Below are 12,449 nucleotides of genomic sequence, written 5' to 3'. Positions count from 1 at the left end.
CAGTGGATTAACTAGAAAGTCAATAACCTACTGCTATGCTGAAACAGGATACATCTCCTTGAGACAATGACGTGCTTCATCTTTGGAGTGCCCACCCCACACGCCTTTTTTTTTTTTATTAACAAAACCCCACACCAAAAGGCGACGCCCCTCACAGAGGGGGGGGGGGGGGGGACGTGGGGGACGGAGAAGGGAGAGGGGGGCAGCCCCTGCACAGCGCACCCCGCGCAGTCCCGGTTCCTCCTCAGGCTGTCCCGGGACCAGCCCTGAGTGACCGCGAAAGTGGGCCATGAAGATGCGGTCACTCCTTAGTCTGCCCCGTGGTATGTCCACCCAGAAGAAAAGGACTGTGTGAACAACAGCCGACGGCGAATCCCTGTTCCTTCACCCTTGAGCGTTTGGTGTGAATATTGATGATTTATATGCAGGTGTTCACATTAAAATTTTAACTTTTCATATGCCGGTGCCGTCTGCGTTGACGTAGATTGTTTGCAAATTTTCTGCTAACATTTGGCTTGGGGATGTCCGAGATTTTAACTGCCAGTTCGAATCGTGCCCAGTTGCATAATGGGAAATTATTACATATTTTAACTACTTTTTTTGCATTTGAATGAGAGACTTGCCTGAATGCTGTTAAAACTCGCTGTGATGCGAAGGTGTGCAGGTTTTATCAAAAAGGAGGGCTTGGAGTGAGAGAGAAGCTCACCTGAAAGCAGGGTCGTGGGAAGTGCTTGTTCATCTCTGGTTGGAGTCAAGTAACGGATCAACTTAGAGCTGCTCCTGGAGAGTCGGCCAAATAGAGAACAAACTTTATTTCGTTTGGAGCGGGGACCTTGTGGAGCCTGTGTTCTTGGTTTTGTTAATCCTCACCGAGGATATTTTTCCATTGATTTTAGGGAGCGTGGGAAGGAGGAGGGGAGAGGGAGAAACATCGGTGTGAGAGAGACACATCAATTGGTTGCTGCCCTGGCTGGGGCCGGATCAAGCCCCCAGCGGAGGTACTTGCCCTTGACTGGAACCAATCACAGACCCTTCAGGCTGCGGGCGGACACTCCATCCTCTGAGCCAAACCGGGCAGGGGTGGGCAAACTTTTTGACTCGAGGGCCACAATGGGTTCTTAAACCGGAGCGCCGGAACAAAAGCATGGATGGAGTGTTTGTGTGAACTAATATAAATTCAAAGTAAACATCATTACATAAAAGGGTACGGTCTTTTTTTTTTTTTTAGTTTTATTCATTTCAAGCGGGCCGTAGTTTGCCCACGGCTGGGCTAGGGCATATGTGTTTGGGCTTTTTTTAAAGCCCCTTATTCCAATGCTTGTGACATTTCATTTCGATTTTTAGAATTAGATTCATAGCAGACTCAATGCGGATATTCTAAGTGCTTTTCTTGTGTTAACTCATCCTCACAACTACTTCATGGAGTAGGTTGTACTTTCCCTGTTTCACAGGTAGGCAACTGAGGCCCAGGGATTAATTTGCAAAAGATTGCACAACTAGTAAACTGTGGAGTTGATGGGAACTGGAGCAGAATGGCTCCAGAATCCTTGCTGGTGAGATCCTTGTGCTGTGTTGTATCTCAAGTGAAATTCTTTTAGAAGTTAGATTTCACAGGAACTCAAACGAAAGTTCTGTCGCTTAAAAGGTATTTATTATCTGATTGACTTTATGTTTTAGAGTGTATTTTTTTTTTTTTTTTACCTAATGACGTATTTTTAAATGGTCATGATACTAAACAACAAAGGAAAACCCTTTAAGTGCCTTTTTGGGAAATAACAGTTTCTGGTACATATCAGTGGACTTTTTGGTAGGTCCATGTCTACCACACTGTGAAATTAAAATTAATTTAGTATGAACTGAAATAGGTAGATTAGTGCAGCTGCATTAGCCTGTGGTTTCCTAATACACATTTTTTTTTACAGATGTACAGATTTAACAGAACAAAGGATATATAGAGAACAGCATCATCAGAGGATCTATAAATATGAAAACAGTTTCTTTCCTTGTTAATCCACTAGGCATTTTGTATGGAATCTTGCATCTAGGAATGGATAAAATGTATAGTATTTTGGAATGAAAAATTATGGTAAAACTCAGCTTCTTTTCCCCAAAGTGATTGGCAGCAGTAGACCAGGCTCTGGAAAGGTATGAACTTTTATATTTACCTATTTTTTTTTTGTTATCCTTAGCTAGCAACTGCTAAAAAGGGAAATTTTTTTATGCTTGTTTTGAGGGAAATCACAATAACTAGGATAAGGGAATGGGGACACCTTCTATTAGGTCTCAAGCTGGTTGGTCAGCACAACACAGGTTGCGCCCAATTCCCAGTGGGGGATGTGCAGGGGGCAGCCAATCAATGATTCTCTCTCATCGTTGATTTTCTCTCCCTCTCCTTTCCTCTTTGAAATAAAAATATATATTTTAAAAATTTCCTGTTCAAATTTTTAAAAAACATTAACAGTAGATGAACCTCTGTGAATATATATATACGTTTATTGATTTCAGAGAGGAAGGGGGAGAGAGGTAGAAACATCAGTGATGAGAAAGAATCATTGATCAGCTGTTCCTGCATGCCCCCTACTGGGGATTGAGCCCAAAACCTGGGCATGTGCCCTAACTAGGAATCAAACCATGTTCTCTTGGTTCATAGGTTGATGCTCAACCACTGAGCCACACTGGCTGGGACTAGTCTCCAAATTTAAAACAGAAGACTGACAATTCCTGGCCTTGTTCCTAAGCCTTGAATGGGTTACTATAGAATCTGTTTAAAACTTGCTCAATCACAACTTCATTTCAGTATCCTCTTCCTGAGTCAGCCATTCTTCAACGGACCCCAGGAACCAGCCTATGAAATCAGCCTGTCCCAAAACTGCTGCTCAGGCAAGTCCACCAATCCCTGTTCTCCATGCTTCTCAGAATCCTGTAATAAGATTAGTGCTTGCTAGATAAGGCCAGACTTATTTGCAAGCAACAAACTTAACTTCCTTAGCATACAGAGGACAGTGGAACTTTAAGGAGTAAATGAAAGCAAGTCTGAGTAGAAAGCATCTGATAGAAATTTTTGTTGAGCCTTGCTCTGGCTAAAGAAGACAGTCTGGGCTGGAAAATCACCTTGTACATACTTTTTAAAGAAAGCCATCATGAGGTTCTTGACAGCTCCTCTGTTAGATGATGCTGTTGAAGGCTGGAACCCAATTCAGTGTATTTACTTTTTTTTAAGTATGTTTTTATTGATTTCTGAGAGAGAGAGAGAGAGAGAGAGAGAGAGAGAGAGAGAGAGAGACATCAATAAGCATTGGCTTAATTACCTTTTGCCAAATATATTCAGACTTTTCCTCCTTTACCTCAATCATTTTTGATGCTGATGTGTTCACCTGGAACATCTTGGGCTCCACCTCTGCAACCTTCCATAGCTATTCCATTTTGAACCTCCATAGCCCTTTCCACATGTCTCATGACTCTTAACGTTTTATATTACCCTTTTTGTTAATTTATTATAAACATTTGCTATGTATTATGCTCTGTTGAAAGGCCCAGCCATGCAAATAAAACATGATTCCTGCCTGAAGCTTAGTCTAATAGGGAAAATAGATACATAAATAGATAATTACCACATAGTGAGATGAATGTAATGAGAGATGTATAAACTTGTTACTCTGGGGATTCCTAGGAGGGGTGCATGGTGGAATTGCTGACTCAGATATTGTCATTTAAAATCTTGGGAGATACTGCCAAATTGCTCTCTAAACATGTAGAACTTACAATTTTTCTACTTATCTTCACTACTAGTGAATATTATCAATCTTTAATATTGCCCCCCCTCATTTGAAAGTAGGTTGCCAAACAAGATGCCACATTACCCCAAATATTGTCTGTTACCTACAAATAAGAACATTCTCCTACATATCCAGAACACAACCATCAAATCAGGAAATCAATACATTATCACCATTGAAGTTTTGCCAGTTCCAATAATATTTACAGTAAAAGAATCTAGATAGAATTGCACAGTATATTTAGTTATTTTGTTTCTTTTGATCTGGAACAGTTCCTTAGTTTTTCCTTCTATGGTCTTTTTAAGTGTATAATTCATTGTTTTTTTAAATACATTCACAGAGTTGTACAACCATCACCACAATTTAATATTAGAACATTTCCAGCATCCACCCACCACAAACCTATCTGTTTGCAGTCAGTACCTCTTCCACCCTGGCCAACCACTAAGCTACCCTTCATCTCTGTAGATTTGTCTTTTTTTTTTTAATTAAATCTTTATTGTTCAGATTATTACATTTGTTCCTCTTTTTTCCTCCCATAACTCCCCTCCTCCCAGTTCCCACCCCACCCTCCGCCCTCACTCCCCACCCACTGTCCTCATCCATAGGTGCACGATTTTTGTCCAGTCTCTTCCCGCATCTCCCACACCCCTTTCCCCCCCAAGAATAGTCCATTCCCTTTCTATGTCCCTGATTCTATTATAATCACCAGTTCATTCCATTCATCAGATTATTTATTCACTTGATTCTTAGATTCACTTGTTGATAGATGCATATTTGTTGTTCATAATTTGTATCTTTACCTTTTTCTTCTTCTTCCTCTTCTTAAAGGATACCTTTCAGCATTTCATATAATTCTGGTTTGGTGGTGATGAACTCCTTTAGCTTTTTCTTATCTGTGAAGCTCTTTATCTGACCTTCGATTCTGAATGATAGCTTTGCTGGGTAAAGTAATCTTGGTTGTAGGTTCTTGGTATTCATCACTTTGAATATTTCTTGCCACTCCCTTCTGGCCTGCAAAGTTTCTGTTGAGAAATCAGCTTACAGTCGTATGGGTATTCCCTTGTAGGTAACTGAGTTTCTTTCTCTTGCTACTTTTAAGATTCTCTCTTTGTCTTTTGCTCTTGGCATTTTAATTATGATGTGTCTTGTTGTGGTCCTCTTTGGATTCCTTTTGTTTGGGGTTCTCTGTGCATCCTGGACTTGTAAGTCTATTTCTTTTACCAGGTAGGGGAAGTTTTCTGTCATTATTTCTTCAAATAGGTTTTCAATATCTTGCTCTCTCTCTTCTTCTGGCACCCCTATAATTCTGATGTTAGTACGCTTGAGGTTGTCCCAGAGGCTCCTTACACTATCTTCGTATTTTCGGATTCTTTTTTCATTTTGCTTTTCCGGTTGGGTGTTTTTTGCTTCTTCGGATTTCAAATCTTTGACTTGATTCTTGCGCTCCTCTGGTCTGCTGTTGGGTGTCTGTATAATATTCTTTATTTCAGTCAGTGTATGCTTAATTTCTAGTTGATTCTTTATCACAACATCGAGGGTCTCATTAGATTTCTTGTAGATCTCATTAAGTTTATTGGCAGTTTCTAGAAAATTATTGAAAGACCTTAAAAGTGTGGTTTTGAGCTCTATATCTTCCATTTCTGACATTTGTGTCCTGTTTCTTTGTCTCCGCATTTTTTTATGCTTTCTTGGTGCACCCCCTAGTGGTCTTTGTGTGCAGTCTTGTTGTAGTTAAGCCTTGATTGTTGTAGGTAATACTGGGGGGGATTTGACCTCCAGGCCAAGTGGCTGTGAGAATCAGCTGTGTCTGCAGTGGGAGAACTTCTGTCCTCTAGGGAGGTGCTAATCTAGCCTTTGCCTGAGGCTATCTGGCAAATGCCTCTGTGCAGGGCTTGGGTGGGGCGGGTCCCACGGGATCTACAGGGCGGGCGGAGCGAGCAGTTATGGCTGCTCTCAGTCCCGTCCCCAGGGGCTCTGCCTCTCAGAGTCCCAGCAACCGCTGCATACCTCGGAGAGAAAGCTGCCCTCAAGTTCCGACCGATGCCAGACAATCCCGCTTCTCCCGTTTGAGTCTGGGTCCCTAGAGACTCGCCCGGAACTGGAGCTCAGAGCCTGAGACTCCCTCCCGATTGAAACAGACAACCCCGCCCTCAGCCGCCAGCCCGCTCCGCGCACACCTCCGCACCTTAGTATTTGACTTCCGCACCGCGCCTCCTCTGAGTCTCGGTATGCTTTTCTCTTTCCTTCTAGTTTTAGAATTTCCCCTCAGCCAGCCTTCCTGTGGTTCTGGGTGATGTCCGTTCAGTCTTTTAGTTGTATTTTTGAAGTGGTTGTGCGAGGCAGCAATCTCCGGTGTTTACCTATGCCGCCATCTTGGTTCCTCCCAGATTTGTCTTTTTTTGATGTTTCCTATAAGTGGAATCAGACAATATGAGGACTTCCGTATCCATCCTCTTTCACTTAGTATTATGCTTTTAAGATTCATTTGTGTTATAGCATGTATTAGTACCTAGTGCTTTACATTGCCAAATAGTATTTTGCTGTATGGATATACCACATTTGTTTATCCATTGGCCATCTGATGGACATGTGAATTATTTCCACATTTTGGCTACTATGAATAGTGTTATCTTGTATGATCTGGACACTTTTGAATATTATAGGTTAGTTGTTTTTTACAATGTCTCTTAATTTGGGCTTGTTTGCCAGACTTCTGTGAATTACTCTTTTTTCTTGATTATTAAGTATTTTGTGAGTAGGTGCTTGGAAACCATGTAAATATTCCATTTCTCATCAAGCTTTCAATTTATTTAATTATAACACCATGGAATTAAGTTTATATTCTAGTGCAGCGGTTCTCAACCTGTGGGTCACGACCCCTTTGGGGGTTGAACGACCCTTTCACAGGGGTCGCCTAAATACATCCTGCATATCAGATATTTACATTCATAACAGTAGCAAAATTACAGTTATGAAGTAGCAACAAAAATAATTTTATGGTTGGGGGTCACTATAACATGAGGAACTGTATTAAAGGGTCGTGGCATTAGGAAGGTTGAGAACCACTGTTCTAGTGGGTTATGTTTTAGTTATTGCTGTATACCAAACCACCCCAAAACTTGGTAGAATAAAACATTTTATTTAAAAACCTCAATAATTCTTTGGATCAGGAGTTCAGGCAGGAGTAGGGTAAATGGCTTGTTTCTGTTCCACAATGTCTGGGCCTCAGTCTGGGAAGACTCAAAGGCTGGGGTTGACTTGACAGGGGTCTTAGCAGCATCTTCACTCGCACATATAGTGGCTGATGTGGAACATCTCCATGTAGTCTCCATTGGGCTAGTTTAGCTTCCTCACAACATTGTGTGTGGATTCCAGCATGATGGTCCCCAGAGAATAGGCAGCAGTGTGGCATTTTTATGGTGTAGCCTTGGAGTCACATGGCATTAATTCTGCCATTCTTTATTAGGTAAGGCAGCCATAAAGTTCTGCCCAGGTTCATGGGGTGGGGGCATAGATGCCCTTACTTTTTGGAAGGAGTATCAAAGTGATATTTGAAGAAGAGCACGTGGGATGGAAGATACTGTATCATTATCTTTGGAAAACTTAGTGCACTGGCTATAATCTGTTACTATCATTATTTATTTGATGCCCAGATTGTCCCATATTTTGCTTGTGAGAACTTCTTCAGGCTGGCTTCTTTTGAATCCTTTTGAAATGTCTCACCATTCTTTGACCAACTTCCTTATTTTCTGGCACAAGATGTTCTGGGAGCATCTTGTCTTTTCCATGTTTCAGCCCTCGAATCAGCCATTTTCACAAGGAGCCCTGGTTCCTTTTAATGGAAAGTGGTATTTAGAAATTAAGATTTGGGTCCTAGGAGTGCTCAAACTGCTACTAGGCTGGGAAACTGCTTCTAGGCTCTTTTAGTGGACAGAGCTATGGAATGTACATACATTTATTTTTATCTATGTATATATTAAAAGCAGTTAAGGTCACACCTGTGCCTTCTTTCCCAGTCAAGTATCAAGGGTTTGTTTTAATTTTATGCCTTTTCAGATATTTTAAAAACAGATTTATTGACATGTAATTTACATACCATACAATTCACCTATTTAAAGTGTACAGTTCACTGGCTTTAGTATATTTGCAGCTATAACCACAGTCAGTTTTAGGGCACTATTATTCCAAAAAGAAACTGTTCCCCTTAGCCATCATCTCCCAGTTCTCCTCAGCTTCTCGGCAACCAATGTTGTACCTTCTGCTTGTATATGTAATTTGTCTGATCTAAACACTTCATGGAATGGAATCAGATCACTTGATCCTTTGTGTCTGGCTTCTATCACTGAGCGTCATGTTCCCCAAGGCTCATCCACATTGTAGATTGTGTGTGTGGTTCATTTCTTTTTAGGGCCAAATAATATTCCATTTTATGAATGCACCACATTTTTTTTTTATCCATTCACCAGTTGGTGGACTTATGGATTATTTCTACTTTTTGGTTATTAAGAATAGTGCTACTGTAAAGATTCTTGTAGTTTTTGTTTGGATACATGTTTTTCATTTCTCTTTGGTGGAATTGCGGGCTCATATGGTGCTTGTGTATTTAATCCTTTGAGGAACTGCCAGACTGTCCTCCAAACTGGCTGTACCGTTTTATTGCCAGTGATGTAGTAGAGATCAGTTTCCTTACATCCTTGCCAACACTTGTTCTTTTCTTTTTTCAAAATTACAGCCATCCTAATGGTATAAAGAAGTATCATTTGCATTTCCACATGGCTATTGTTCAGCATCTTTCCATGTGCTTAACAGCCATTTGTATAGTAGCTACTTCTTTGGATCCGTTGCCCATTTTTAAGTTCGGATATTGGCTTAATTATTGAGTTATCAGAGTTCTTTTTATAGTCTGGGTATAAGTTCCTTATCAGAAATACGATTTGCAAAAATTTCTCCCATTTTGTGGATTTGCTTTTTGCGTGGTTTCCTTTGAAGCACAAATTGTTTTATTTATTCATTTATTTATTTATTTTTAAAATTGATTTCAGAGAGAAGAGAAAGGGAGAGGGAGAGACAGAAACATAAATGATCAGAGAATCATTGATTGATTGGCTGCCTCCTGCATGCCCCCTACTGGGGATTGAGTCTGAACTTGGCCATGTGTCCTGACGGGGAATCGAACCATGACCTCCTGGTTCATAAGTTGACACTCAACCATGGAGCCTTACTAGCAGGGCTGAAGCACCAAAGTTTTAAATTTTCATGAAGTCCAACTTACCTAGTTTTTCTTTTGTTGCTTTTTGGTGTCATATCTAAGAATCCATTGCCAAATCCAAGGTCATGAAGATTTCTGCTTGTTTATTTCTGACAGTTTAAAAAATTTTAACTCTTAGGTGGAGGTGTATGACCCACTTTGAGTTGATTTTTGTGTATGATGTGAGCAAAAAGTGCAACTTCAGCCCTAGCCAGTTTGGCTCAGTGGATAGAGCGTCAGCCTGCAGACTGAAGGGTCCCAGGTTCGATTCTGGTGAAGGGTACATGCCTGGGTTGTGGGCTCGATCCCCAGTAGGGCCGTGCAGGAGGCAGCCTATCAGTGATTCTCTCTCATCATTGATGTTTCTATCTCTCCCTCTCCCTTTCTGAAATCAATAAAAATATATTTAAAAAAAATTTTTTTTTTAAGTACAACTTCATTCTTTTGTATGTGGATAACTAGTTGTCCCAGCATGATTTGTTGAAAATTACTCTGTTTTACCAACCCTGTTACTTATTACAGTTTTGTTTTCTTTCTTTCTAAGGAAAATTCCAAAAATGTTTCAAATTCCTGTGGAAAATCTTGACAACATCAGGAAGGTACGAAAAAAGGTGAAAGGGATTCTTATGGATATTGGGCTTGACAGCTGCAAGGAGTTGCTGAAGGTAAGAGGACATCAGTAACAGATTAAGAGCAGACAAGTTTTTTTTTTTTAATATATTTTTATTGATTTCAGAGCGGAAGGGAGAGGGAGAGAGAGATAGAAACATCAGTGATGAGAGAGAATCATTTATTGGCTGCCTCCTGCACGCCCCCTACTGGGGATTGAGCCGGCAACCCAGGCATGTGCCCTTGACTGGAATCGAACCTGGGACCTTTCATTCTGCAGGCCGATGCTCTATCCACTGAGCAAAACCAGCTAGGGCAGCAGACAGGTTTTTTTGCTTTTAAAAAATATATTATTGATTTTTTACAGAGAGGAAGGGAGAGGGATAGAGAGTTAGAAACATCGATGAGAGAGAAGCATCGATCAGCTGCCTCCTGCACACTCCCTACTGGGTATGTGCCCGCAACTAAGGTACATGCCCTTGACCGGAATCAAACCTGGGACCCTTGAGTCTGCAGGCCAACGCTCTATCCACTGAGCCAAACTGGTTAGGGCAGCAGACAAGTTTTTAAAGTGACTTTTATGAGGGGCTTTTTATGGTCATTAAGTTTTGTGTGTTTTTTTATTGCAAGTTTGGTGTGCTTTGTTGTTGTTGCTAATTCTCACCCGAGGATATATTTTTTCCATTGATTTTTTTTTTAGAGAGAGTGGGAGGGTAGGGGAGAGAGAGAAAGAGAGACTGACAAACAGACTGACAGACATGGATATGAGAGCCGGGGATCAAACCTGCAACCCAGGTACCTGTCCTTGACTGGGAATTGAATCCGTGCCCCTTTGGTGCACTGGTTGACGCTCTAATCACAGCCACACCAGCCAAGGCGCTTGCATTTTTAATTTGCTTTATTAGAGTTTTACTTTGAACATTGTACCCGCATTTACTGTATACAAAGGACATTTTCAGATACCAGAAATAAAGCATAAAAGCATTCAGACACTGAGTATGTAAGCTATATATAGTCATTAGTTTTAAAATACTGTTGACCCTTGAACAACAGGGATTTGAACTTCACAGGTCCACTGGTACAGTTTTTTCCAATAAATATATAGTCAGCCCTTTGGGTTTCACATCTACAGGTTCAACCAACTGCAGATCAAAAACAGTATTTCTGATCTGTGGTTGGGAATCATGGATGCAGGGGACCAACTGTGTGCATTGATCTAGGCCATACTATAGAGGGGACTTGAGCATCCCCAGATTTTGGTATTTGTAGGGGGTCCTGGAACCGATCCCCTGTAGGTGCCCAGGGACAACTATGCTTTTGGGGCATTGAAAGTTAAAATGTGGATTTTTTGCTGCGGTCAGAGGGATGGAGAGGGGGGGTCAGGACCACTAACCTCCGGGTTGTCAAGGGTTAACTGTGTATTTGTTTTTTATCTTTGAGGAGAATGTGTTGAATTATTTATTATTTTAGCATAAGGAGACCCTAATTTAATTTCTCAGGATTGTTAGAGAAACAATAAATGGGGATACATACATGATATGATCGGGTGTTGTTTTTCTGATTTGTGAACTTAATATATTTAGTCTTACAAAAGTTTAAAAATTAAGGTGGCAGTCACAATCTACTGATAAGTTGTGTTCTATTATAATTTTATCCTTTCTTATAACTTGAGAATATATGGCTGGCACATCTAGTAAAGAACTAAAAATTGTTAAATAAGGCATGCTGTGTAGCCTATAGCCATTGATAATTTTGTGCATCTTTTATTCATAACTATCGAAATAGGGACCTTGTCTGCTTAGAAATTTTTAAAGTTAACTTAATTCAAAGTATTATTGGCCTGTGAAGAGTTCAGCTTCTTAATTTTCAAATCTCAGACTTTCAACCAGATTGATTTTATTTATTAAAAAGGCAGTCTGATACTGAAAGACTAATAATTACCAGGATTCTCATTAATGGTCAGTAGACAAATGTTAATTCTATAAGGACCCCAGAGAGTTCTCTGCTTAAACATTACCACCCCAGAGAGCTCTTCCCTCTAAGATGCTGCCCTCTCCCACTGTATTCTGTTCTCTTACCTGCTCTATTTTTCTTCAAAGCTCTCAAGTACCTAAAATTATTTATTATTTGTCTCCTACACTTGAGTATAAGAAGACAAGGACCTCATTGTTTTGTTATCTACTGTACTACCTTTGATCAGAATTGTGTCTGGCATACCGAAGCTTAACAGAAACATTTTATTTAACAAACATTTTTTAAATGAATCAATGAAAGTAAAACTCCAGTAGAGAACTACTTTTGATAATTTCCTGACTGAAAGTCCATCTATATTTATAAAAGTCTAAGCTACCGTTTGACTGTTCAACTAGTATCTATGATGCGCACTGACCACCAGAGGGCAGACGCTGAGCACAAAGGCATGGAAACATGGAACAGACTGATGAATCTCAGAGGGAAGGGTCTGGGGGGTGGGGGGCAGGAAGAGATTAACCAAAGATTGTATATGCATACTAGAGGCCGGGTTCATGCAATGGTGGGGTCCCTTGGCCTGGCCTGCGGGGACCGGGCCAAAACCGACAGTCCAACATCCCCCACGGGGTCCCAGATAGCAAGAGGGCACAGGCCAGGCCAAGGGACTCCACCGGTGCACAAATCCATGCACCAGGCCTCTAATTTGGAAATAAAAGGATGGGAGAGATACTGAAGTGGAACCTCTTACGTAGACCCAATTTCCCAGGAGCAGTGTTAAAATATGGCTTTCATGAGGAAGATAGCAGGGTAATTATTTGGATGCAAGATTGAGAAGGTAGATA

At 40.8% G+C, this 12,449-nt stretch overlaps 1 protein-coding gene across 3 annotated transcripts in view; it reads left to right on the top strand.

Moving 5' to 3' along the window:
• ADNP2 (ADNP homeobox 2) overlaps positions 1–12,449 on the top strand; it is a 28,243-nt gene that overhangs the window by 541 nt on the left and 15,253 nt on the right. The window contains exons 1-2 of one of the 3 annotated variants that reach the window (XM_006097410.3): positions 2,654–2,880; positions 9,572–9,692. In XM_006097410.3, the coding sequence (XP_006097472.1) occupies positions 9,585–9,692 (108 nt within the window). In that variant the 5' untranslated portion in view covers positions 2,654–2,880; positions 9,572–9,584. Of the gene's footprint in view, positions 1–2,653; positions 2,881–9,571; positions 9,693–12,449 lie in introns of those variants that run through there. The other 2 variants (XM_014463164.2, XM_023761161.1) reach the window with 2 other exon arrangements.

Source organism: Myotis lucifugus, unplaced genomic scaffold (genome assembly GCF_000147115.1).
Source record: "Myotis lucifugus unplaced genomic scaffold, Myoluc2.0 scaffold_200, whole genome shotgun sequence".
NCBI classification, from domain to species: domain Eukaryota; kingdom Metazoa; phylum Chordata; class Mammalia; order Chiroptera; family Vespertilionidae; genus Myotis; species Myotis lucifugus.
Note: the sequence above shows the minus strand (reverse complement) of the source record. Positions and strands in the feature narration are given on the sequence as shown.